At 51.2% G+C, this 26,860-nt stretch overlaps 2 protein-coding genes across 3 annotated transcripts in view; one reads left to right on the plus strand and one right to left on the minus strand.

Moving 5' to 3' along the window:
• The first annotated feature begins 33 nt into the window (after positions 1-33).
• SLC8B1 (solute carrier family 8 member B1) lies at positions 34-4,693 on the plus strand. The gene is made up of 15 exons (XM_026037429.1): positions 34-126; positions 808-960; positions 1,034-1,086; positions 1,170-1,227; positions 1,615-1,720; positions 1,823-1,990; positions 2,066-2,173; positions 2,246-2,296; positions 2,543-2,673; positions 2,746-2,887; positions 3,065-3,186; positions 3,300-3,453; positions 3,537-3,617; positions 3,759-3,823; positions 4,006-4,693. Exons 1-15 carry the CDS (start codon positions 34-36, stop codon positions 4,195-4,197), a joined length of 1,677 nt encoding a protein of 558 aa, XP_025893214.1. The 3' UTR covers positions 4,198-4,693.
• Positions 4,694-6,043: 1,350 nt separating this feature from the next.
• Positions 6,044-26,860, minus strand: part of TPCN1 (two pore segment channel 1) — a 42,882-nt gene continuing 22,065 nt past the window's right edge. For both annotated transcript variants that reach the window (XM_026037537.1, XM_026037539.1), the window contains exons 7-27: positions 26,234-26,268; positions 25,581-25,639; positions 24,666-24,765; positions 23,280-23,396; positions 22,284-22,408; positions 21,083-21,131; positions 20,809-20,872; positions 19,741-19,785; positions 18,560-18,616; positions 18,424-18,477; positions 16,990-17,062; positions 16,636-16,743; positions 15,321-15,392; positions 14,909-14,998; positions 14,302-14,417; positions 13,522-13,568; positions 12,918-12,986; positions 12,376-12,460; positions 10,730-10,866; positions 9,356-9,436; positions 6,044-8,165 (exon numbers count right to left, since the gene is read on the minus strand). In XM_026037537.1, coding sequence (XP_025893322.1) covers positions 8,043-8,165; positions 9,356-9,436; positions 10,730-10,866; positions 12,376-12,460; positions 12,918-12,986; positions 13,522-13,568; positions 14,302-14,417; positions 14,909-14,998; positions 15,321-15,392; positions 16,636-16,743; positions 16,990-17,062; positions 18,424-18,477; positions 18,560-18,616; positions 19,741-19,785; positions 20,809-20,872; positions 21,083-21,131; positions 22,284-22,408; positions 23,280-23,396; positions 24,666-24,765; positions 25,581-25,639; positions 26,234-26,268 — 1,706 coding nt within the window. In that variant the 3' untranslated portion in view covers positions 6,044-8,042. The remainder of the gene's footprint in view (positions 8,166-9,355; positions 9,437-10,729; positions 10,867-12,375; positions 12,461-12,917; positions 12,987-13,521; positions 13,569-14,301; positions 14,418-14,908; positions 14,999-15,320; positions 15,393-16,635; positions 16,744-16,989; positions 17,063-18,423; positions 18,478-18,559; positions 18,617-19,740; positions 19,786-20,808; positions 20,873-21,082; positions 21,132-22,283; positions 22,409-23,279; positions 23,397-24,665; positions 24,766-25,580; positions 25,640-26,233; positions 26,269-26,860) is intronic.

Below are 26,860 nucleotides of genomic sequence, written 5' to 3' on the forward strand. Positions count from 1 at the left end.
GCCGTGGGGCGGGCAGGACATGCCCTAGGGGCCATGGGGCGCGCGTGGGCGCTGAGCGCGGCCTGGCTGCTGGGCCGCGCCGTCGCCGCGGCCACGGACGCGCCGGCCCACGGGAGCTCCGTGGACGTGAGTGTCGCGCGGCGCAGGCGGGAGGGAAGGGAAAACGCCGGGAATTGGAGCGCGGGAGCGGGGGAGGGGGGGGCTGAAGGAGGAGGGGGCTGAGGTGTGATGAAATAGCAGTGCTCAGCTCAGCGCTAGGGCGTTTATCTCAGCCCGTCCTGCTCCCTGGGGAGATGGAGGGTGCCCGGCTGCAGGACGGGGAGAAACCTCTTCCTGCGCGTGGTGACTCACGCGGTGACGGGCGGGTGGCGGCTCCAGCGCCGGCTCAGGGTGCCCGGAGCGCTTGTGGGGCTGGGGCTCCTGGAGCGCTTGTGGGGCTGGCTGTGGGGCGGCGCGAGGGTCTGGGGCTGCGGGGCAGGGCYGGGCGCTGCGGGACGGGGATGCGGCCCGGGAGGCGGCGGGGTTGCGAGCGGGGCACGAGGCAGCACCGGAGCTCGGTCAGGGCACCGGAGCAGCGTTTTGGACATGCCGCCTCCGCTCTCCGTGGGTGCCGGACCCCTGCCCGCTCGCAGCCTCCYTCTTCGAGGCCTAGCGCTATCGCGGCACACGATGCCACGGTGATGGGCACGGAGGGCAGTCCTGCTCGCACAGTGTGTACGATGGCACGGACCAGGGGGGAAACTGAGGCAGGGGAGGAGGACGTGCCCCCCGCCCGGGGCAGGCACCCACTTCCGCGCCCTGCCGCAGTGCTGGGAGGTGCGGAGACGCAACAGCTCCGAGTGGTGCCGCTTCATCCGCACCAACCCCGACTGCCAGCTGGAGGGCGGCTTCCTCGACTACCTCGACGGCATCTTCTGCGCCTTCCCCGCGCGCCTGCTGCCCCTCGCCGTCACCCTCTACGTAAGGGGCAGCGCCGCGGCGCGCACGGGCGCTCGCGCCGCGCTCCGCGCCTCACCCTGCTCYGTCCCCGCAGGCCTGCTGGCTCCTGTACCTCTTTGTCATCCTTGGCGTGACGGCGGAGAAGTTGTGAGTAGCCTGGCGGGGTCCTGGCGCCCGCAGAGGGCTCGGCCTGGGCCCCACCGTCACCGGCTGCCCCCTTCTCTGCCCAGCTTCTGCCCCAACTTGTCGGCCATCTCTACCAACCTGAAGCTGTCCCACAACGTGGCAGTATCCTTGGCGCTTGTGTGGAAGGAGGGATGGGGAGATGGGGACAGAGACAGCTGCGCTGGGGCCACCTCTGCACYGAGCTGAGAGGAAACTCTGCAGAGCATGAGTGGGAAAGGACCGAGGAAGCTACGGAATCTCCATTCTTGGAGATGTTCAGAACGTGCCCTGGGCAATGTAGGTCACTCTGCTGAGCAGGGTAGTTGGACTAGGTCTCCATCCAGCTCCTCAGCTGTTCCCCCATTCCGTACATCATGCYGTGCCAGTATTGGGAGAAGATCCTGTGGGGCCGGTGGGAGCAGAGCCCACATGTCCCCAGAGCCCACGTGTCCCCAGCTCACCCCATGGAAAGCAGCCAGTGGGGCCTTTTCCTTGACATCCGCTCTCCATGGTGTCACCTTCCTGGCGTTCGGCAATGGGGCTCCCGACGTCTTCAGCGCCGTGGTGGCCTTCTCTGACCCACGCACGGCTGGTCTGGCCATCGGCGCCGTCTTCGGTAGGGCCCCCCTGCCCTGCTCAGGGTCGGGGATGGGGACACGGGACAGCGGGGCCACCGCGCCAGGAGGCCTCCCCTGAGGGGCACCCTCTGCGTTGGCAGGCGCCGGCGTGTTCGTGACCACGGTGGTGGCCGGGGGCATCGCCCTGGTGAAGCCCTTCACAGCTGCCTCCAGGCCCTTCCTCAGGGACGTCATCTTCTACATGGTGGCCGTCTTCCTCACCTTCGTGGTGCTCTACTTGGGCAGGATCAGGCTGGGAGAGGCGCTGGGTGAGTGGTCTGCTGGCTGCGGTGGCAGGGAAAGGGGACGGTGCGGCCGGTGACGACTCCATCCCTCTCTCACAGGGTACCTGGGGCTCTACATCTTCTACGTGTTCACCGTGGTCCTCTGCACGTGGCTCCACCGGCGGCAGCGCAGGGATGGGCTGGCCGCTCCCGGGCCCTGGGAGCCAGGTAGGGGACGTTGTCCCCATGGCGGTGGGAGCCCGGGGGGCACYGCTCACCGCTGCTCTCCTCGCCCTCCAGAGCTGCTCACAGACCCTGAGGAGCAGGAGTCCACGGGCACCGGCGACTACGGTAGGAAGCACCTTGGGGACACCAGTAGGGCCGTCTCTGTGGTTGGGGATCGGGGCACTGGGGACCTCCAGGTTGCCACCCAACCTGGGTGCCATCTCCACTGAGAGATGTCCCCTGGTGGGGTAAGAGGCAGCGGGGAGATGACGGGGACATGTGGGTGCCGTGGTGGCCACCGCGGCGCCCTGGCAGGAGCAGGGGCGCTGGGACAAGGYGCCCCCGCGCCGCTCAGCGCCCGGCCCCGTGCAGGCGAGGAGTATCGGCCGCTGCTGCCCTACCAGGAGGGCTCGCTGCGCATCCTGGCCGCGGCCCTCAGCCCCGTGGACTACCGCAAGTGGAGGAGGAAGCCCTGGTACTGGCGGCTCTTCAAGGTGCTCAAGGTGAGTGAGAAGCGCGTGGACCCCGCTCTTGGCGCACAGCTCCCCCAGCCCCACTCAGCACCCTCCTTGCAGGTCCCCGTGGAGCTGCTGCTGCTGCTCACGGTGCCCGTGGTGGACCCCGACAAGGAGGACCTCAACTGGAAGAGGCCCCTCAACTGCCTACACGTGGTCACCGGCCCCCTGCTCTGCATCCTAACCCTCAAGTCGGGCGCCTGTAAGATCCGTCCCCTCCCCGGGCTGCCATGTGCCCCATGCTGCTCCCTCATCTGGGAGGGGATATGGTCAAAACTGCCACCAAAGGGGGCAGAAACGAGGCTGCCAGGCAAAACGGCGCAGTTTCTTACCTGTGGCCCCTGCTGTACTGACAGTCACTCTGTTCTGGCACGTGTAGACGGGCTCTACCAGATCCAGGGTGTCTTCCCCGTGTGGGTGCTGGTCGCGCTGGTGGGCACCGTTGTGGCCGTCCTGGTCTTCAGCACCACGAGCAAYGAGGAGCCCCCCAAGTACCACTGCGTAAGGGTTGCCCCGGGCTCTGTTCTGGTCCCCACACTGTGCACCCAGGTGGTCCCCAGGGCTGGGGACTGTCCACGGGTGCCCCAGSGACCCGCTCGCTCCCTTCCCGGCAGATATTTGCCTTCCTGGGATTCCTGGTCAGCGCCATGTGGATCAACGCGGCAGCCACGGAGCTGGTGAACATCCTCCGGACCCTGGGCATCGTCTTCCAGCTGAGCAACACYGTGCTGGGCCTGACGCTGCTGGCCTGGGGCAACAGCATTGGCGGTGAGGGGACAACGGGGGAGCCTGCTGCAGCCCCAGAGCCTGCAGCACCTCTGGACACCCCCCCCGAATGTCTCCCCGTGCAGATACGTTCTCGGACCTGACCATGGCRCGGCAGGGCTATCCCCGCATGGCCTTCTCCGCCTGCTTCGGCGGCATCATCTTCAGTATCCTTTGGGCTGGGAGGATGGGGGTGTGTGGGGCAGGGGATCSCAGACCGTCCCCACACCCCAGGGGAGCAGGGCAGCCCCATCCCGACTCCGCGGCCGCTTCTCCCGCACCGTTTATCCGTCCTGAGCTCAGCCCAGACATGCTGGTCGGYGTGGGGCTGGGCTGCCTGCTGCAGATGAGCACCAGCCACATGGTGGTGAAGGTGAGGCTGCTGTCCCATCCCTCACCCCGTCCCGCGGGGGGACACAGGCTCAAAGCTGTGGGTTTCTCCCAGCGGTGTTTGCAGAGAGCCCTGCAACACTGTCCCTGCTGCCAGCAGCACCTCAGGGTGCTGTGACCGGGGGCAGAGCGGCCACCGCTCACTGCYGTCCCTTGCCCCGGCAGCTGGAGCCCGACGGCCTCCTGGTGTGGATCCTGGCGGGCGCGCTGGGCYTGAGCCTGGCCTTCTCCTTGGTGGCGGTGCCGGCGCAGTGCTTCCAGCTGGGCAAGGCCTACGGCGCCTGCCTGCTGCTCTACTACGTGGCCTTCCTCGCCGTGGCCCTGCTCACCGAGTTCGGCGTGATCCGCGCGCCCTGAGCCTCGCCGCGCTGCCTCCCTGCTCCAGCGCAGCCAAGGAAGGGAAGGGAGACGGAGCTCGGGCACCACCTGCGTCCTTGGTYGGCCTCTGGTTCCTCGGGGACAGGAGCAGCGTGCGAGGCCGCACGGCGCTGCAGCAGCTTGGAGAAGGGCGCAGTGCAAGTTGGGGACTGTCCCCCCCAGCAAAGGACACCCCGTGTCCGGGGGTGAAAGGAGCAGCCGAGGCAAAGCAAGGGAGCTGAGCCAGTGGAAAAGCACCAGGGCAGCCCCGGCTTCAAGTGCATCCTGCAGAGGGAAAAAAAAATAAGCCCTGGAGCCCCATTTCTGCTGCCTTTCCCAGCTCTGTTTTTCAACCTGAACTAACTTTTCTTCTCTTAGGGCACAGACAGCTGTAGCAAATAACTTGATACACGGAGGTTTCCACAAACCAACCGCTGGCCTCAGGGCACATCTAGGTTTAGTTTGGACAAAAAGACTCTATTAAAGCCCCCCAAGCCCCCCATTCCGCCCTTGCTTGAGGCGGGCGCCGCTCGCGGGCCGGGATCCTGCTGGCGCTGCCCCCCGGGCGGGCGCAGAGGTGACACGGGTGGGAGCGGGGGGATCATCCTCACGCGGGACGGGCGCTCGGCCCCTTTGGGGAAGTGGCTCCTCGTGGCCGAGCAGCGGCCGTTTCTCAAGCGCGGTCACGTGCGGCCACCAGGCCYGTGCCTCTCGCTCCCGAATCAGCCCCTCGGCGCACGAGCAGGAGCAGCTTCAGCTCGCGCCAGGTCGCAGGCACAGCTAGAAAGCAGAGGGCCCTCGGGTCGGGCTGCCCCGTTCTCGGGGCCCCTGCGGTGGTTTTGCAAGCGCACAACGGCCCGAGCGGCTTCTTGCAGCTCCCGCTCTTCCCCCCCTCGCCGCGKTTCTCCTTTTCCTCCCTCCAAACCGTTGCAGCTCCCTGCACCTGCTCGGAAGCTCCCAGCAGCTTCTGCCGTTACCCCCAAGCGACACCCCCACAGCCCCCTTCCCTCCCGCAAAGCGGGGCCAACAGCGCAGCCACCCCCAGGGCCGCTCTCAACGCTCCCGTAGGAGCCTCCCCAGCCCCTTTCCGCCCTTTGCTGCAGCACTAGAGGAAGCTTCAAAAGCCACAAGCGTAAAACCACGCTCTTACTGCTGAGGTTTGACACCAAGACGCCAGCGCAGCCCTGGGTGCCGAGTTCACACGCTGCCGGCTCCCGCTTCCGCCGGCACGGAGCGGGAGCAGCCGCTGCCTTTACCAAGCCGAGGATGCTTTTTATTAGTGTGCTTGAAAAAACACATCTAGAGAACATTTTTTACAGACACGTCCATAAAATCATTTTTTTTTTATAAACAAAACGCCAGCATACAAAACCCTGCCGAGCTTCCTCCCTTGCTCCCTACAAAATGATTGTCCGTGGGGTTAGCCCGCGTGCCAGGTGGGGAAGAGGAGGACAAATAGAAGGGGATGCCCCGTACTCAAAACTTCTTTTCCTTCATGCGGAAGAAGTCAACTTCTGCGACCCTCCTTGCTTTTAAGAGCAATAAGTATTTCTTCACACAGTGCGTGGAGCACGAGGGCACGGCCGGGAGCAGCGAGCTGGAGGCGCCAGCTCGAGCGCTCTCCACACCACGGCAGCAGCGCTGCCCCAAGCACAGCCTGAAGCTGCAGCTCTTTCCCGCCTGGGAAACACCAGGAAAAGTCACCCCGTGAGACCGCAGCGAGGCTCCTGCCAGACTTCCCTGCAGGGASAAACGGGCTGGAGGGGAAGGAGGAGGGGGGAAAACACTTTTTTCTTTTTTTTTTCTCCTTCTGATCTTCACAATCTTTGCTCATCCTGCCCCCAGCTCAAATCAGAAGAAACAKCTCTGCTCGCACCAGGTCTAATCTGGACAGAGCCCGCAGGCTACAGGCGCATGCAGAGCAGCCACACGAGTGGCACCGCTCTGCTCTGTGAATTCATTTGCGGGCAGATATTTTGGAAAACAGCCCTTGAAGGTCCTTCACGGTTCAGTTCAGAAGGAGTTTCRTGCCAAGGCTCCTGTGGCTCCCAGACAAGAACCTACATGTTTCCCTCAGAGCACCCTTTGGTGGCTGCTCACCCTCGGTTCACCCAAACCCTTCCACTTCTCTATATGGGAAGTTTTCAGAATTACATACTTTTGAAATCTATTCACCCTTTCCTTGAAATGCTCCCTAGCTTCCCAGGTGGGATCAAGGAGCAATTTTAAGGCTTCTCCCTCTCTCCTTGTGCCACATGTTGAGGTGACCTGTAAGAAATCAGGTGCACAGTGCAAAGTGAACGGCCACACAGACCTCCCGCTGCCCCATTTCTCTGGAGGAACGAGAAAGCCTCTCCAGCTAGTCCTGCTCTTCATCTGGACCCAAGAACAGACTAAAAAGCAAAAGAGGAAGGAAACCTCCCAGCTGACACAGATACTTTTAACCCTCAAAGTTTCTGTGGTGAGAAAAGAAAAAAAAAAAAAGGCATTTACAGCAACAGTCGTTCTCACCGCTTTGTGTGGGCAATGAAACACTGTGTGGGCAATGAAACAGAGCGATGAAGCAAACGCAGCCACAAAATACATGAGTGGAACTGGGGTAGGATCCTATCCTTTCCGGCAGCCTCCTTGCTAGTTACAGGATTGGTGGGAAGAAGCACCGTCATCCACATTCCGACTTCTCCCTCCAGAATTCAGAGGAATGGTAGAGCTCTTCAGTAGAGGAGCTTCCTGGGATTTGTCTCCATCAACTCTTAGGATTTGCCACCAYGGGGAACCGTTCTGCAAGGGTGAGAACAAGGGAGGAGCTGCTGCTTTAGGACCTGCATAAAGCCAGGACCTGGCTGAGGATTAACCAGCAGTGCTCTTGTACAGACTCTGCCTATAAGCTCCTCTTAACCCAGACGGAGCCAGAACTACATCACAGACTTGGAGCTGTGACATCCTCCCCTTCCTCCTCATCCTCTAGCTGAGCTAAGGAGCAGGCAAAGATCTGCCATTCGCAAAGGTCCACACCACTGCCACCCTGGGCAAGCAGCCGTGTCGCCAAGGCGGGACGAGGGCTTCAGGGGGTACGCAGTCACCCAGTGCTGGGCAGTGCCATGGGAAGAACTGACCTGCAGAGACAGAGTTTGTCCCCCAAACTCCTGTCCCACCTGTAGCCTGGACGCCCGCRCTGCATTCTGGCTCCAGCTGCCACAGAGCTGCTCGCGGGCAGCTAAATTCAATACTCAGAGCTAGAGCTGCAGCAGGAGTGCACGTAGGCATGTCAGAAAGGAGGGGAAASCAATTGCTCTTCTGAAAGTGCTGAAATTTCACACCACCTTCCCTCGGTTTGCACATGGAAGGGGCAAGAAGAATCAAAACAAACGCATTCCCTGATCTTCTACACCTAGGTTAATGACACCCTTCGAAAAATTGCATCTTCAAAAGGGCAAAAATTTTAACATTATTAAGCAGGTGGCTTCGGCGCATTTCCTGCTGTTAATGGATTACCTATCTCTTCCCCCAGGGCCTGTTAGTGGTAAGACAAGCAACAGGTCTGAGCCTGGGAAGCAGGTCAGAGGGAAGAGGCCTCTGTGCTGCCCGAGATGCTCCTCTGTGCTGAGCACGGGCATCACGCTCAGCTTGGTTCCTGCAGTCTCACACAGAGCCCCCCGGGCCTCTGTTTTTATATTTTTCTTTCTTTTTTTTTTTCTCCTTCCAGCAATTCACTGCCTTGAAGAAGAGATTTAAACCCTAAAGCCAACCAGGACACTGACCAGACCTATCTACACCATCCGATACATACGCTGTGAAGTAATACTCTAGGTTATTGCATAGAGGGCGGCTTGCGTTAGCTAGGCCTAAATGACAGTCTGGGAGCGGTGCCGGAGGCTCAGRGGCTTCAGAGGGTTGTTGGAGGCGGGTGCAGGTTCTTGCAACGGTGTCTGAGACTCTTCTTTCCTGGCGTGTTCCTCATACCACTCCTGCAACCAGGCAACAAACACACAGAGATGAGCTCCCTCCTGCTCCTGGCTGCCTTGTTCCCCCCCCAAGGAGGACCCCAAAAGCTGCCCCATGTCTTGAGGGCACCGCGCTTGCTCAGGCAAACAGGAGCTTCTTCTGGGCTCCCCTTTGCCTTGTATCACCGGGTCCTGGAACACCTGATCTCTGGAAGGAGCTGGCTGCAAGAGGCACCAGCAYCTCAGTGCCCACACACACAGCAGTAAGTGTCAGCTATAGCCTGGGTACAGCTGGCCGAGCTGGCAGGACTGACAAACCTGGGCAAGGACACATCACTCTGCCATCTCAGAGTGCCTCTCCGTAGTGCTCAGGACTCTATTAATGCCTAGGACTCTGGCGCTGACATTACAGCATTTACTATCCCAAACTGGAGGCCAAGCAGGATACCCAGAGCACTTCTCTGTGGAATTCCAGCCAGCTCTGTGGCACGTAACATGTTTATTTGTTAGGTGGAAGAAGACTCAACCCCCTCAAGCTAGCTGTCCAAGGGGCAAAGGACAGATTTAAAAGGTTAGGAGATTAATGCTTTGGATGATAATCATTATATTAGCTAATGCCCTTCAACCTACAGAGCAAGTCTGGCATGTACTACGGTCACCTAATTCATGGCATGAGCTCCTGACGTTTGAAGGACATTAGTAGGGAACGTGTTAATCCCGAGAGTGAACATTTCTGATCCCGTTTTCAGCTTCTGTCCTGGAGGAAAGCTGGCGCAGCACTGCTGGCACCAAAGCCCAGCGCTGTGTCCTGGAGAACCCTCCCTCCACGTGCGCGTGAGGCACAGACACTCCCCAGCTCCAGCGCAATCACATTCCTGCGGCTTAACAAATTAGCAGCCAAACCCCAGCAGCACCTGACGCAGGTGCCCCTCACCCCCCCCGGCGAGCCTGGCAGCCTCGGAGAGCTGCAGCGCACACGTGTCCACGGAGGCTCTGAAGCACTCGGCGGGGGGGTTAGGAAAGTCACTAAATGCCAGAACTGATGAATCTAAAAAGATGAATCCACTGCCAACTCTTTGCACGGAGCTCGCAGCTGCCTGGGTCTTAGAGGCAGAGGTCTTCTGTGTTTAAAAGAGGGCGTGTTGTTTCGGGTAGTGAAAAGCCTTGCGCTCACCCCAGAGGCTGGGTGGGGTTTCCCACTCAGGTGCACGTACCTGTATCTCCTCCTCATACATCTTCATACTTAAATCACTCTTGGTTCTCGATCTGCGTCCCAGAAACAGTGTGGACATTTGCTAAAAGTGGAGGAGAAAGGAGAGAAAAAAAATAGAGAGAGAGACATTCATTAATCACCGAACTCATAGGATCAGCCCTCAGACCTTCCTGATGACACCCATCACCCACAGATGAGCTCAGGATACCCTGGGCTCCTTCCCCAGAAACATTACACACCCCCCGATGAAATTGCAGGCTTCGATAAATCACACTGATAGTTCCCAAAAGACCACAAAGAGCTGTGAGAGAGCAGCTCAGCTGGACACACCTCTGCCAGAGGCGCTTACTTAGTCCAATGAACGTGATACCAGCACCTGGAAGGGGCTCAAACTCGAGCCTCAAGGGAGGTCTCATCTCAGCACAAGTCCAGGTCCCCTTTGTCTAGACCACACCACTTACTCCATGGGCCCAAACTATTTATGAGCACAGAAAGCCAAAGCCTAATTATTCTCTGATTATATGAGTTATCTGAACCATACTGAAAGAAAAGAAATCCCATTAAAAGGCACAGCTTTAACATCACCTTTCTGTACTCCACTGCAAGGTTGAGGACAGCAATATTCYTCAGTTTATTGCTTTGAAAACAGTGCTTAGGATCAGTATCATTATCACATAGTGATAATGTGAACTTCACCTAATGTGAACATCGCCTATGCGAACAGGGGCTCAAACTTTAACTAGCAAGCCAACAAAGCAAATAAGTGTCACCTAAGAGACTGTAGCACTTGCTCTTTGCAGTGGTGAGAACGCAGCAGCAGTTATTAAAATACACATTTAAATTCCCCTCAGAAGCATGAAACAACAGCTCGCAGAGGTAAGAACAGTTATCCGTGCCAGCTTAGTTCTCCAGTTGTCAACATGCTTTTTTTGGAGTGGAAATGTAAACAGTGCTGCACAGAAAGGAAGTCTGGTGTTTGGAACTGATACTGTTGTATTGCTGCATGCAGTTTCAGGACTGTCTGAGCCACGTTATGCTACAGAAAGAGGCAGGAGAACTACAAGATGGTGGCTTCTTCAGAGAAGAACACACTTTTTTTCTAGGCAGTGCTGGGCCAGGACAGCTCTAAGCAAAGTTTGCATACTATTGCAATGAGCCTTTGCCAAAGCTTTTCAGAGCACAGGGAAAACAGAGTTGCTCTTTTCCTAAAGCAGCAAAATTCGATGACAGTGCTGCAAGGTTCCTTCAGCAATACAGCTTTGAACATCATGAAGTCACAAACAGCTTCTCTATGGAAAACAGTAAAAAGGTACTGGTGGCCCTACCAAATCTCCCTCCCCCTGAAGCAGAACCTGCAGCACCTCACTCCTCTTACCCCGTATTTGTCCATCTGCAAAACGATCTTCTGCAGCTGAGATGTCTCAGTGGCAGCGGAGCTCCGCTTGTACAGCTCTATTATCCCAATCACYTCCTCCTTGGTGATCTCCTTCTCCAGCACGATGCCGTTGTCTTCTGGAGGAACAAGGAAAAGGAAGCAAGAACAAAAAGTCACCAAGATGAACATTGCTTTCAACAGCCACTACAATAACACTGAAGGGCAAAGCTCAACCGCACGCAGGGTCCAGGCTGTGCCCACTGCTAAGCATGCACGTATGTCCTTGTTCCCCAACAAGGTAGCAAGGAAATAACTAGTGCATGGGCCAGAAGGCATCTTATTTTTTAAAGCACCAGGTTCCTCAGTACTTTAAGAAAATCTTGTGGCTTTTTGCTTGCCTACAAATTTACTTAGAAAAGCAAATAACTGCACAGTGATTGCTGCCTTTGACCTTCAACTGCCTAACAGAGCTTGAGAGTAAGGTATCAGCAAGTGTCTTTCACTGCACTCTTAAAACTGGAAAGACTGAAAAGTGGGTCTGTAGATGAAAATGATTGGTTCCTATGGGCCCGGACCTCACGTTTGGACCTTCTAGCACCTGAGAAAGACAAGGTGCTGATCAAAGTTGCTCCTGTGGCTGAGACTATCATACGTTTCTGCGAGAAAGATTCGCTGGTACTAAATACATGCAGGTTTGCTAGCTCTACCTTTCTCTTTCCATAGAAAGAAATGAAAAGAATAATTAAGAATGGAGGATGAATAGAATGGAGAATGAATAGAAAAGTGTGTTGTGAGGACCAGAGGGGAAAGCAGGACTACAGGAGATGCATGTGCTTATGACACCTAAATTAGCAGGTCATGAAGTTACATTCAGCTTCAAACACAAAGCTCAGGAGACAAAGGGCAGTGAGTAAATGCGGCTGACTCGCAGAGGTGTGATGGCAGAGAAGAGGCACTGTCAGTTCCTAAAAGGTACAAAAAGGCACAGCCAAAACCAGTACGTGGTCACCAGGCTAAAAGGAACTCGCTAGAGGCGAAAAGGATTGAACAATGGCATCCTTTGCCTTCTAAGCCTTGACCAGGAATGCTGCAAACCTCTTGGATCCTGTGTCTCAGTGCCTCAGCGCTGCAGCACCCAGGTGGACACAGGTCTGTGTCCTGGCGCTAGTAATAGCATATTGGCACAAAAGGGTGAAATTGATTTTAAATAAACATCTGCCCCCTCACAAGGTCTCTCATTGAGCTTTACTATTTTTTAATCTTTCCAACCATGTTTTCTAGGGTCCTTCCTTTTACCAAACTTGGTACTTGGACTTACGTTTGAATGATTTGCTTGAAATGCTCAAATAAATATTTATACACATCCATATAAGTGTATATATACATGTATTTATTTACACATGTATGTGCATATATTTATACATACATTACTGGGTGTAGACATGGGGTAGGTTTTGAAATAGATGAGGATAGAGCAGAAAGGTCACATAGTGACCACATAAAAGTACCACACAAAAGCACAGGCATGAGTTTAGGAAACCAGGCTAAAAAGAACCTGGTCTCTGCTGGTCAATCCCATTCTCCCCCAAAGATACAAGCCATCAGAAGACACAAAACGGTGAGTTGACCCCTTCTCAAGTCCTGACCTTCCGAATCCTGGTTCTTCCGTGTGTAGTTCATGCGGAAGACGAAAGCCTCCAGAATAAAGGCCACTATGATCGTCATCACCACCTGGGAGAGGACACGGACAGAAGAGGTCAGGAGGCTGTTGCTGGGAAGTTTTTCCAGCCCAACAACAGGAAGCTCAGCATTTGGTCTGGGCTTCACCTCCTGCTGCTCCAGCTCCTACTGGGCAGAGGGGATGGGCATGTCCCAACTCACCCATTTACTTGCTTTTTTATGAGTAAACTACAGAGAGTTGGCCACAAAAGGGACAGAACACAACCTTTATGCTGCTCAAGTCTTTATCCCAGGCCCAAATTCACTATCAGCTTTGACAATGACCATAAATCTTACAGATTCAACTTTTTTTCACGTGCCGTGGATGCATACCCGCTTCTGGAAGACATTATGTACAGGAGTAGAGCTGTCCTCATTTAGGGATGGAGGCTCCCACCAGAACATGGTGGAAGAAGTCTCCTGTCCCCATTCCCATTGCTTGATACACAAAGCGTCTCCAGAAACCTACCATGGTCACAATGTAGAAGATCATGAAGTAAAGACGGCTCCAGTGAGTGGTTTGTGAGGTCACCCCTTCCTAGGGAGGAGAGGAAAAAACATCAGTAGAGTGTAAAGGAGTGGGGAGCCTCCTGCTAACTGTTTGTCATCAGCTTAAAGCAGCACAAACATCATCTCAGATCCACGGCTTCACAGCTATAGCCCCAGTGACTACCTGCACATTGCTCAGTTCTCAGATTATAGCTAATCAGCCTCTAAATGCAAACAAACATAACTTAAACCCTGTGAGCATCAGAGCCATTGCTATTGTATGAGTGCAGCTTGGAGCGCAGGGTGATAAGCTGGGATAGGATGGACTTCCCTCTTCCAGATCCTGAAAACTGATCAATGTTCAGGAGAAACATACCCAGCCGGGCTTCAGAGATGCTAAATGTCACCCAAAAAAAACCCAGAGCAACAAATATTTGGCAATAGCAAGTGACAATGCTGAGCCTAATCCTGCACACCTCCAATTGCTGGAGGAGAAAACAGTGGTGGTAGAAGACCTAGCTCAGCAGTGCCCTGGCAAGGATCAGCACCATCTGTACACAAAAAGGTAGCAGAGTTTTACTTACCATGATGATGTACCAGTCGTTGACGACTGTCAGCTCAAACAGCGTGACTGTGTAAGAGTAGAAGAAAAAAGAAAGATAATTGCCTTACCCAAGTGGATCTGTTTCAGAATGATTATTAGACCTCAGCTGTCCCTGCCAAAGACTTTTCAAGACATCAAGTTTTTATACAGCCCACCAAGTTGCAATACACCCAGCAAATGCAGAGACCTCCATCACTGCAATTAGTGTGGCATCTTCTCATTGCCAAGACCCACTGAATCGGGAACATAGCTTGATCTGCTTTTTTTTTTTTTTTTTAAAGAAGAATCAGAAACAAGCCTGACCCTTTCCACATGACATCACGGATACCTTGGATGCTGCCAAGAGCAAATAAACATCTTTGGAAAAATCATGGAGAAAAAATACTCTATTCAAGTTATTCTTCATCAATAGGTTTAAAGAAATGTAACAGTATCACTGTTAGCTCCTCAGCAGGATAATGGCTTAAACCTCTTCTTAAACATCTATGGAAGTCTCATCTGATCACCTGTTAGAACAAGCCTGATGGCTTCACATTGACTGCTAAGAGAAGTCTGCTCACCTTGAAAAAATTCACAACAAAACTACTCAGCTGACGTTATCCAGACAGGAAGAGCAGGATGGGTGATTGTCTAAGGAGTATTGGCAGGAATTCCTGGGAGAAACCCAGGCCAATATGAGCACTGCAATCCTGCCATCCAGCTCTGCAGGAACACAGATGCATTAAGAAAYAGTCTTTGCTATGAAGCAAACTGCCCTTACCAAAGCTGTTCAAAATGTTGTCAAAATTGTTGAGATAGTAATAGCCTTCTTCCACAACTGTCTTGTTGCCAACGGTGTGGTTCACCCAGCGGTAAGAATCTGCTACCGTGCTTGTACTAATCAGGAAAACCAGGACAAAGAATGAGAAGAGAGATGGAAAAGCAAGAAAATCCCAAGGGCTACAGGTACCAGAATGCTTAGGAGGCTGCGAACAGGATGTTCAGCTTCCACTCTCGGCCAAGCCTGGCCTCTCTCTACAAGAGAGTCCTTCTCCTCCACCCTCACAGCTCAGCAAGAGCCCAGGGAACTCACTGAGTCTTTCCAGTCATTTGGCAAATATTAGACCAGAGAAAATGAGCATCTGAGGCAGAGTCTGTCTCACGCCCTTAACGCTTGGCATTTTCAGGTCGTCTGACATCATGTAAGATCAGAAGGCCCAAGGAGGTGAAGTGAACCCCCTAGATTTTCCAAATACGTTGCCTTGGCTACAAAGGTCTATTCCAACCCATCCTCTGGCCCCTTCTTTTCAGGGATTAGTGACATGGGAGGCGCGGCTCTTGGCTTTGCACCCTTGCACTGTAGAGGAGGAAGGATCTGCAGTACTCACTTGCAGCAGTTTGGGTAGACCACACCAGCGAAGAATTCCATGCCAACGATGGCAAAGCAGTAATAGAAGATCAGCAGGGTTAAACCCAGGCTGGAGGACATAAGCATGAAAAGAACTGCATTACTGAGAAGTCATTTACAGAGGGGAAAAGTTACAGGCTGGTAGCTCCAGAAAGTATTTTCCATAAATGGAAACAGCACTGAAAACCTCAGACCAGGCTCCCAGCGGTTGCTGCTCTGTAGTGTTTTGTCTGCTTTTATTGAAGAAGTCCTAGGACCAGGAGCTTACCCCTCACTGAAAAYGGACAGATCAGCCCATATGTTTTCTTGGCAGGTTGGACACGTCCCTATCCTGATGCCAGCCCCAGGCCCTCTTCCCTCTTTCCCCCACTCAAAGACAAGCAAGTCGGTACCTGGCCATCCGGGGGAACAACTCAAACATGGTGTCCAGGACATTTCTGTAACGCTTCTTCAATTTAAAGAGCCTGAAAGGAGAATTTTGCATGATTATCTATGCACAGCAACTTTCCTTGAGTTCTCAAATTGCTGGGAATGGTTAGAAGAGTATCACAGGTCTCCACCACAAGTCAATGAGCAGCTAAGGCCTCCTGACACCAAACTCATTGAATCTGTACTCACTCAAATACTCTGCTCACCTGAGCAGGTGTCTTTATCCCATTTGAATGCTTGTGACACATCCAAAAGTCTGCAGGATTAAGGCATCTCACAGAAAGGCTCTCATCTTGTTATAGAGCATGAAGCATAAATAGCTACATTTTTGAAACCACGGGAGCCTAAATCAGCTCTGTGTACAGGGTCAGGACTCATTTCTCCTTTCCCCAGGCACAAGCTTTTCTGTGTTTCCCTCGTGACTCAATAAAAGGATGAAAGAAAAAACCACATTCTGCCCACTAATGTCAAACTTAGCAATTTCATTGGCTTTTACAGAGAAGCATAGTTGCGCACACAGGCTTTAGCAGGGTAGCAATGGAGAAAACAAGGTTTTCCCCCTCACCCCRCCGACTGCCATTAAACATTCTTTAAATCTTCACTGAAGATAAGCCACTTCACTAAGCCACACTAGCTTTATTTTAATAAAACAATATTTTGACCCTCTAAAATACCTTTCATCGTGGCTCTCAAAGCTTTCTGTGAAGGTAACTGTACCTCCGCAGCAGTCTCAGCACGGGAGGGTTAATCATACCCATCTTGCTGAGCTGCAGAGATGTTAGAGCCAGTCTTGCTTATAGAGCGAAATGCAGTCCGAGCAGGGTTGTACTTCACCCTAGAATGCAGTATCCTTTGAAAACTGTAATTTCTGGTAATTCAATGGAAATTATTAAACTGGCTCAGACTGTCTCACCCTGACAGAAGAGCTTTTCTCTGAGCAGCATCAGACAATTTAGAGGAGGTGCAAGAACCCCACGAAGGCAGACATAGGATAATCTGCCCCCGGTAAATCCCTTGATCTCTATTAGAGATCAGCTTAAGCTCCAAAGCACGGGGTTTCATATCCCATCCCAAGTTTTTGTTATCAGTCATTTTGATAACTCTGCCTAATCTCATTACCCCACGTAATTCCTGCTTGCCATGGTCATGTACCCACAGAGCAATCCTTGCCCTTTCCTGCTAAGGAGCTCAGTCCCCAACGGGACTGAATGAAAACAAGGCTGGCTGTTTTCTTCCCCATCTATTTTCTGTACTCCCCACACAGCCTCCCTGTCTCACCTCAGCAGCTGAAGAGGTCGCAAGACCACRATGAAGTAGAACGGCTCCATGTTAAACGCCAGTGCCAGGAGCCCCAGAAATGCAAAGAGGGTGACTGCAAAGTCAAAGCTGGAAAAAAAACACCAACCCAAAACAGATATAAATATCACAAAAGCAATGATTTATCATTGGATTTCAGCAGAGAAGTGGCACTTGGTGCCACTCCACCCTGACAAGATGCACAAGGCCAGGCACAGAAGAATTGTAATGGCCTGCAGATGGCCTCATCTACWGGCCTAAAAGCTCTTCTCCAAAGCCAGTCGTCCCAACCCAGCAATTTTCACCACATCTCTCAAAACTTTAGCGCACACTTACAGATTCCAGCCCGACGACAGGTATTCAACAGGCCCCAGGCCAGTGGTTTTCAGAAGCAGCTCCACGCCATAAACTGCAGAAGACAACAGACAAGGACAGAAATAAGCAGCATCACAAAGAGGCCTCAACCAAGGCTGGTCCTCAAACATGCACAGTGCTTTAGGAATGTACAGAATTGCTGAACATGGGCTTAACAGAGTCCAGCCCATCCTCTTTATCCCCAGGGAGATGTCAAACAGATAACATTTTCCCTCCAAGGCACCACATTTGTTTGTATTCATGGAGATTTCTCTCCAGAGCAATCAGTTGGCTAACATACCATGAATGCTGAGGCATAAGCTCCTGGAGAAAAGGCCAGAATATCAGGTAGGGGATTCAGTCCTGCCTGTTTTATTTGCTTCTATCCCAGSAGAACATATTGGACTTCCCACAGCCTAGCCTGCAACCTGCAGGGAGATGCCTTCAAAGAGGAGCCACCTGGTAGCACCTTGTGGGCTTGCAGGCAACAAAATGATGACATGAACATGTCTTGTTCCAGGCATCCCAAAATTTTCCTCTGCAGGCTCCAAAGAAGAAGGTTAGAGGAGAAGAGACTGGATGACAACATCCTTGTAAAAGAAAGTACCAAGAGCCACTCTGCCTTCAGTCTTCCACAACAAGTACTTTGAAGACTCAGGAGACTATCAAGCAGGGAAGCACCAGAGCCACCCAGAAGTCAAACTGGAGGTTAGCAGCYTTTCTTAGGTTCTCCAAAGCAATTCTTACTGCAGCTTGACACTATTTTGAGGCAGTGACACTGGCAGGAGAGAAATGAATTCACAGCACTCAAACTCCATGGCAGCGCATAAAGGCCTGGTGCTTATGCTTGGGCTAAAAACRGGAGATTGAGGCACATGTTTATGGCAGGATGACATTCTAGTTGAAATCTAACAATCAAACAGTCACATTTGACTAATCCAGTAGTTTCAGCTAGTCCTTTCAGACCTCTCCTGCACCCTGCACTCCGACAGGGCTGCCTCGTGTTGTGTGGAGCCAGCTCCCACGCACAATCAGCTCAGAGCTGGTAATGCCTCCCGGAATAGCAAGCYCAGCGCGGAGCAACGTGAGCAGGGCCACACAGAGCCACCACAGGCAGCAGGAGCTTCTTTCTTTGCACGCCGTGCCCAGCCAACGAGGCTACTCTGCTCTCAGGGCTGAGCCAGCTTAGAAATAATGTTCCAGTCTGTGCAGAGAGGCTCCGCCGACTGCTGCAGCTCAGGGACAGGATGAGAGCAGAGCAGGGCACTCGCAGGTCTGTCTGCATGTGGACAGTCCCTGCCAGGCACAATCTGTGTACCTGTGACTCAGTTTTTAACGTGAAACTGAAAAAACACCTGGGAACAGAGCTGTCTGTGCTCCCCTCCTGCCCGGTTATAAGGCAATGCCACTCCTTACTTGTGAGGAAGACTATGTAGCTCCATGGGACGTTTCTGGAGAAGAAATTCCCTCCTGCAAGACACAAGAATGACTTTTTCTAGCCTTCTCTCCARTCATCCCAAAACATAGCCAAGAATCAAGCAACATTTCCTACCTTGCAGCATGAAGGTTTCAACAAGAATCCAAATTCCATTCACAGCCACCACAGTATCTGGGAAACAAAGCAAAAACCCATAGCAAAAGCATTCCTGGATCAGAAAATATCATTTTCCTAACCTCCTAATAGACTTCTGCAACAGAGCCTACAACACAAGACAAGYAACAAGGTCAGTGCTTGGAACGTACTTCCAACTTAACTAAAGGCTCCAACTCATCGCTTGGAAGAGTCTGAACTTCTGCCCTCAATTTTCCCAGCATGTGGAACATAAAGTTTCTTTGTCTCCAGAAGGAGGGAAAGAAAAGGAGGAAAATAAACAAACGCAAAACTACAACTCCTTTTACCAATAATTATCTTATACTCTGCTATGTTATTACATGCATATTTCATCTTCTTAGTTCTGAAACAGGCTCTTGAGAACCACTGTGTCCTCAATAGTGCAAAACAAATGAAGCAGGCTCCCCAAAAGCACAAGATAAAACTCCTATCAGTTTGCATCTTCCCCTTCTCCCCCATACACATAACCAGAAAACCAAAGACGGCAGACTGCTCTTTYGCATTTGAGTCTTCCCAAGCCCTTCACTCATTCTAATTTATCATCCTAACTCACAAAATCTTCTCTTTTGGCACTCAAAAAAGAAATTACTGAGTAAGAAGAGATCATTTAGAACAGAGCACCACAATAACCATGTTTTCTCCTGTACAGAGGAGACCCATCCTCACAGGCTGCACAGCTGCCAGGCAATCCCTCCAGTAATGAAGACGCTGAACTTCAAGCGCGGGCAGCACGAGAAGTCTGATGGGCTCCAGCAGCCTTCAGTTGCAAGATAAAAACCTCCAGGCCAACCAACCTGTCCCCTGCAACAAGCCAGGTCCTACAGAATCGGGTCCACACATGTCATAGGAAGTACTGAACCAACAAGGCTCTGCAGATGATTCAGCCACAGTGAGAAACGAGAATTCAAACTGCAGCAGCAGCTGGTTTCCTCCCTCTCCAGCAAAATTTTAGGAATTCCTATGTTGGCCATGGCTCAGACAGGAGACCAGGTCCCAACACACTGAATTCTTGCACAGACAGCTCTTGTGTGGCACAGACACAATTGTGTGGCACAGACACACATCCCTGATCCGCGTGACGCAGGCGGCGTGGCAGAAGACTGTTTGTTTCTCCTACTTACACATGATGTACTGGAACGCTCGTGACTTCACAAGGATGTTGATGCCTGCAGGAAGGAAAACAAATATTTATGCAGTGCTCTATAGTTCACACACAGCTTCCTCTATCTTCTCCCAAGAGATTTTTCTCATATCAATTCTTAGCACAAAAGCTAAATGCTTTAGAAGATTATTAACTTTTGTCTCCTGGGACCAATCTTCCTCTAGAACACCAGKGGGAATGGACTAGCTCTCTTTACCCACCCAGATGTCTTTTCTCCAACTACACCACAAAAATACTACGCAGATAAATACAGCCGACGAGGCGCTGACCACGTTTGGGGCAATGAATATGTTGGAAAGGAGGGCTCAGTGTATTAGCATAAATATGCAGGGCTCCTATGGCAGCAGTAAATTTGATTCAAGACAGCATTAACTGCCCCCATCAGCATAAAATATAGAAAAAGGAGCTGCAGATAAGTTCTTATTTCTGAATGGTTATGTTCTGTCAGGAAACTTAGGACAGGGGAGCTGAGTCACATTTGCAAGACAAATTACCCTGATGGATATTTCTGATCTCTTTCCCTCTCCTTAGCAGCTGCWCTTGACCTGTATGAGCACTGCAATCGCATCCTAAGTCTAGCAGCTTCTGCAATAGCACAAATCCACTGCACAGGCACTGCCGTGAGCTGCTGCTTGGGATACAGAGAAACAAACCTACAAACTCTGCTGGATGCCACAAGCAAATATCCCCAGCTAACCTCTGCGCCGGGAAAGGAATGCTGCTCGTCGTGGCCTCGGGAGCTGGTTCGTTACAGAGTATCTGCCAAGAAGCCTCTTATTTTATGGAAGTTGCTTTTTGGGTCAGAGCACAGGGAATAATTACAAGACAAATCTCCCTTGGAGACTCAGAGCCTTGGAAGCTCTGAATACAAAGCGAGCTGGTCAGCAGGCCTTTCTCTGCTGTTTACCAGGGACATTTGGGCACATGGACACACAGTGACAAAGTCCCTTGGGAAGGCCTGGTCTTCATAAAGAAATGCTTTCCATACTGGTGGAATGCATGGTGTCATTTAAACGCGACATGTTACCTTTAAAAATAAGGAATGCTGTCCGTGGAAGGTCATCAAACCAGTGCTCACGATTTCGTTTYGCCTGCAAACAGAGCAGCCTTGATCAGAGGCAGTCTGCACTACACCCAAACCAAAACGTGCAATGAGGGGGACCCACCACATGGGTTTCTTTCCCACCATGGGTTTCTTTCAGGTGGTCTTTGTTTCTTAACCTCTTTCTTAGTAATCACTGGCCTCCTTTGCTTTCCCTCCCACATGCACTTCCTCACTTCCCCACCTAGTAAATACTTACCTTCCATTTTAAGCCAACAACTTCATAGAAATTGTAAAAATCCTTTAGGCTGTAAAATAGAAAGCAGCATTTGATTAGAGCCTTGGAGTTGCTTTTATCCTTAACTGTCCTTGTCAAATGCCATCAGCAGAGAGTCGCTGGAAATTGTTAATTCCTTTCCAGGACACAACCACAGCAGCATTGAGCTGCAAAGGGTCCAAACAGAGCCCAGAGCCACCTTCCTTCTGCACAAGACCTAGCAGAGATCACTCCCCTTCTGCCTCCAGAGAAAACTGACTCCACGGAACTCCACGTTTTCACCATAAAGATCTCAGATATAGCAGGCTCCAAAAGACAGAGACCATACTACTCTCCTTAATTCTTCATACCTTACTTTTCTACTACCTTTGCAAATTTGCTTTTAAAGGTAGAAATGAATTTTGACAACAGATATGAAAGCAAAGAAGTCAGCACATTCATGAAACCCGAGTGACTCTAGGTCAGACTTTAGTGTCTCAAAGAGCAGAGGCTGAAATTCTCAGATGCAGACTAGTGTCACTAGGTGCCTAGATTTAAGAACTYTGTCTTTCTCCTTATGCCACTTTCATCATTTCTCTATGGTATTTAACCTGAAGGAGAAGGACTGGCACCAGTTTTACGGGAGACCTTTGCTCCAAGGCTGTCTGGGCCGGAACAAAGGAAGGGGAAGAGCAGCCCTCCTGCTCCAATTCCCTCTGCTTCCATGCTGGCTGCAGTTAGCTGCTCCCACCCTCCAGAATGGTAATTCTCTGCCTCATAACACAGAGGATGACAGTCTGTAAAGCTCCAGAAGAACCAAATTTTAATTAACAAAACTCTGGGGGGCACAGCCAGCTGCTGGAGGAATAAGAACTAGTTAAGCTGCGAGGCTGCACTGTGGGAAGAAGGGCTCCTTGCAGACTCCAGGGCTGCTCCTCAGTGTTCTGCTCCTCTCCTATGATGGGAGATGAGGGAAACAGAGAGCTTGGTGGCTGCCAGCAGAGCCCTGTATCCACAAGAGGGCACGCAGGGATTCCAGCACTTGGGCAGAACAAGCTTGTTTCCCAGYGCATCCCCAGCACAAGATAACTCCCGCTCCAGACACATTTCCTTCCATAACCCAGGCGTCCTCTCCAAGGTGCAGCCCAGCTGCAGAGAGTGAAGCAGCAGCCCTGCCCTGGGCRCAGCAGCAAGACCATCCTACCTGACTAAAGGAGTATTGCTTTGATTCAGTGCTTTGAAAGTGAGATACCGCTCTCTGGTACACATCCGAGGCTTGTAAAACCGCAGCAGCCCTTCAAAGTGCTTGAAGGAAACTCCAGTCGGCCTCTAGAAACAAGGGAATGATGCTATAAGCAAAGACATGAGGCAGCAGCACATACAGGCTAGTGCATTTAATTTTGCTAGTGCAAAGTGTGTTTGAAGAGGATTTCCACATGCCCCTAAGATGCCATTACAGCTAAGCCCCCAAAGTACCCTGAGCTATTACTTTACCACACTGAGTTTATCCCAGAGCACAGACTTCAAAAGCTTCCCTAGCAAAAGGTTCCTCCAGTGATTGCAGAATTGCTCCCCAATGTACTATCCCAAGCAAGTTGTCCAACCAGATATCCCAAACAACAGAGCTTAACTCTGCTTGGGAAACTCCTAGGAGTGTAGCAGGCCCCATTATTGGCACTTTTTTTCAGACCATCAGCCATTCTCCAGAACAGCTCATATAATGAATGAGCCCTAAACGTGAGCTAATCTAGTGGAAGAAGGTCYTCAGGTCTCAATTCTCTTCCTAAAGCAAGAAATCAACCTCTCCTGCAGTGCTCTGCCCCACACACAACTGTCTGTATGTGAATTACTTCTGCCTCTGAAGCTTCTGCTCAAGCAGTACCTAGTAACTGTTCCTTTATACGTATAATCCACACCTCCTCTAAGGACTGGTATTTGAGATGTGAGTCCTCAAGTGACCCACACTGATGCGGAGAGAAAAATCAGGGCTTGCCAGCACTGCAGGACAAGCTTCTTTTGTTTTATCAGGGCCCTTCCACAGCCTGGCATGGGCCTAAAACTCAGACTGCTTTGTTTTTCCCTCCCAAAATAAATAAAAATAAGCTGTACAAATGCAGAGCAGTAGCCCTTGGTGATTCGGGTTGCAATCGAACGTCATAAATCAGGTTTTTGGGGATACCCCTGCCCTCCTGCCTGCTACCTGCTTGGTTATGAGCAGGCGGTAGGCGTGCTGGATGGCCGCGCGCTTGTGCAGCAGCAACGACTTGAACTTCCTCTTCTCGATGTCGTTGAAAGTGTCGAACACAACGGCCAGGAGCTGCGCAGAGAAGACAGGAGAGGAAGGTGAGCTTTAATCCCTACGCTGCCTGGCCACCCAAGCTGATGCTTCTCCAAGAGGTGGGAAGAGCCTGCCTGGAGAAGCAGGGGAAAGCTTTGCCTGAAGGAGGAATCTTACTAAGTGCCAAACTAATGTGCAGTAGAAGGGAGGTAATGAGGGACCCTGAGCCRAAAGGCTACAAGGGGGTTACCAAACCACACCGCTTTTTGCAAGAGATTCACATGTATCTGGCCTCCTAACATTTGTTAGTGGTTTTAAGACCCAAGGCGAAGCTCCACACGGGGCAACAGAAAGACACTGCAGAAAGGCTTGTTAAAACGCCCTGATCTCTTCCTGCAAAGCAGATTTAAGGGCTGCTTTCAGGATACATCCTTCCACAGCAGCTTTGGCAAACAGATGTACAAACCAAACTTCTACGTCAGACAGCAGCTCTGAAATCCAAGCTCTTTGGAAGCACCAAATCGCTCCTCTTGTGTTGTGGGTTCCCCAGCTCCTCRGAGGGTCCCTCTTTCACAGCCCACATCCCTCCTGAGTGGCCTTGGCCCCGCCGGGTGCTGCAGGTCGAGTAGCAGAGCTGCCACGCTCAGCAGCACCCTCACAAACCTGCTCCAACAGGACACGCGTGGCCTGCCCGAGCCCGTGACCTACAGGGCATAATCCCACTCCTCCAGTGGCTCCAAACCCTCCTTGCAATCCCTAGTGGGTGCCGAACTGTCCGGYTTTCCAGGCTGGCAGCTGCACTCCCACCTCGCTGCTGTTTAATACACAGGCATCCACATAAAGCAAAGGCAGGAGACAGTCCTGGCAGCAAGCTCTGGGAAGGGAAGCGGAGCCGCAGCACAGCGCTGCTGCCAGGGCTATTGCAATTCCAGTCCTGCCACCCTCTGCAATTCCATCCCTTTCAAAATGATTTACAAAGGATTTCAGGCAAGGCCAGATAATAAAATGCCATTTTATGATAAATAATTAAGATGGGGAAGGACAATAAATTTCATGCAACTGTGTGTGTCACTCCAAGCAGGATATTAATGCGAGGGAAATCAAAAGATTATTTGCATCGCTCTGTTTTCTGTGATTTAATTCATTTCCTTACAGATGAATATAAAGAGACTCCTACCTGTAGCAAAAACATTCTGCCAAATAGCCTCAAATCGTTACACGGCTCCATTGGGAATTGGGAAGACTCCAGTGGGCAAGGAAATTCAAAGTCAGGCAGAGAGAAGTCAAGAGTTTCAACAAAACACTCACCAAGTTCATGATGAAGTACAGCTCAATGGAGAGATACACTATGAAGAAGACACAGGACCAGGGGTTCCGGGCATAGGATGGCATCATCACGTCAGGGAAGCTGTATCCCAAAAAGGCACAAGTTTAAGCACCCGAATTTCTAACACTATACTCTGTATATGTGGGCGAGAGCATGAGACAGGTCCCAGAGGGGCAGGCACCCACAGTAGTGGATCTGCACCTTTCTGCAGAACACCTAGTTGCTCATGATACTGAAGTCTGAACGCAGCAGGGAGCAGATAAAGCATAGAAGCATGATGAGAAAGAAGAAAAATGAATAACCACGTTCCCTGCACATCCTGAAACCCACACGGGTAAAGGGGGGTTGCACTAGGACTAAGGGTTGTGCTTTAGYAGCAGCAATGCCCCACAACCACAAAATAATCACACCAATCCTTGGGCTAAGAGTATTCAGAACAGCAAGCAAAGATTTATTCTTGGTCAATTTTGCAGATTTTGAATTTCCTAATCCTCTGAGCCCGCTCTGACAGCTAACCAATATTTGCTTAGTGCTGTTATCAACATTTCCTAGATAGGAAAAGKGAAGCAGAGGAGCTTCACAACAGCAAACTCTCACCAACAGAGGAGCACAAACAGAAACTTCCCCTCCTTGGATCCAGGCCCAATAAAGTCATCTCCCCTCTTATTGCCTGCACAGTGAGGAAGTGCTCTGAGTGGCTGAGAGATAACTCTGCATCCGAGGTCAGCATCCTAACATGAATAAGTTCTTCCCATGGAGAATAACCTGGGTAATATTTCTGTCATGCAGAGAAAAGGGGTCACATCTGGAGATCCAGCACAACTGCAGATAAACTCTTGATTCCCCTAGACTTCTTTGGGGAGGAAAGAGCAAGCCAAAACAAGCAGCAAACTTACTTGGAAGTGGTCAAGAGAACGAAGAGGTTCACCAGGCTGTTCTCTAAAGTACTGAAGTACTGAAAGAAAATAAAGAAATAAAAACATAAGCAGCTTTTCATAGTTGGGTTTTTTTTTTCCAAAAGAAGCCCACTAGAATACAGGCCCTTCTACAGGCCCTAGAAAAAGAGTAATTTAGCACTGGTCCCTTTTAGAGGCCCCAGAGACATGGCAGGTGAATGACTGAAAGCTCTCTGCACATTTTTGTAGTATTTATTCCCACTAAGCGACCAACAGGCTCAACAACAATGGGAACAATGGTCACGTGGATACCTTCTGCACTGAGGACAGCTGTGGGTCACGTTTGGCTGAATTAAGACATCAAGAACAAAGAACAACTTTACTGATGTTCCCTTTGGGTGTTCCTGCCTTTGAGGAAGTCTCATTTACTGTCTTCCTTCCCAGGAAGGGGAAGGAAGTTAACCCAAAGCAATACTGTCAAGAGGCCTCCTTGGTCACAACTGCTGCTGCTCCTTCTCATGACTGGCACCAGGTGGAATCYAGCCTCTTTGAACACCATATGGGAACAAGTCACAGCTACTCAGAAATGCTTCATTCTTAAACTGATCAAAATGGGACTTGAGACTCAGTCCAAAGAATCAGTGATTACTTACAGGATCCGAGTGGTTAGGAGAAAACAAATAAAAACCTAGAAAAGAAAAAGAGAGGGAAGAAGGGAAAAGAATGAGGAACACAAATTAAGATGTTTGATTTCAAGTAAAACTACTAAGTCTCTGCTCCCAAATAGCAGGCTGTACTAAGAAGTGAAGCCCTCTCTGATATCCTGAGGAAGGAGGTCAKCCCTCTCCATACAGGTTTGCTAGTGCTTGTCACTGGTATTTGACTGATCCTTTCAGAAAGTAAATTTTCTGTGATTTTATTTTTATTTATTTTCTGTTATTTATGGGACAGACCCACAGCAGGTATGGGACAGACCCGTGAATTCCTTGGAGTTTAGCTTGAATTTACYGTATTGAGGAATAGATCCCAGAAACAGAACTTGGAAACTACATGTATAAACACCACAAATTAAGCTCTGGAAAAAGTGAAAAGGACTTTTGTCACCAAACCAAATGCCAGCTCCTAGAATTTTTAATTCATTCTTTAAATACATCTCCTGGACAGCTGTGGAAGAAGTCAGCTAACTGGAAGACTGCGGACTCAATGGGATGAGCTGCATGTTCATGCAAGTTGTTTCTGCTGCCCTTAGACAATATCTGGTTGAGATTATCACAGCTTCA

The sequence above is a fragment of the Nothoprocta perdicaria genome, unplaced genomic scaffold (assembly GCF_003342845.1).
Source record: "Nothoprocta perdicaria isolate Ctin4 unplaced genomic scaffold, notPer1 scaffold_2, whole genome shotgun sequence".
NCBI classification, from domain to species: Eukaryota; Metazoa; Chordata; class Aves; order Tinamiformes; family Tinamidae; genus Nothoprocta; species Nothoprocta perdicaria.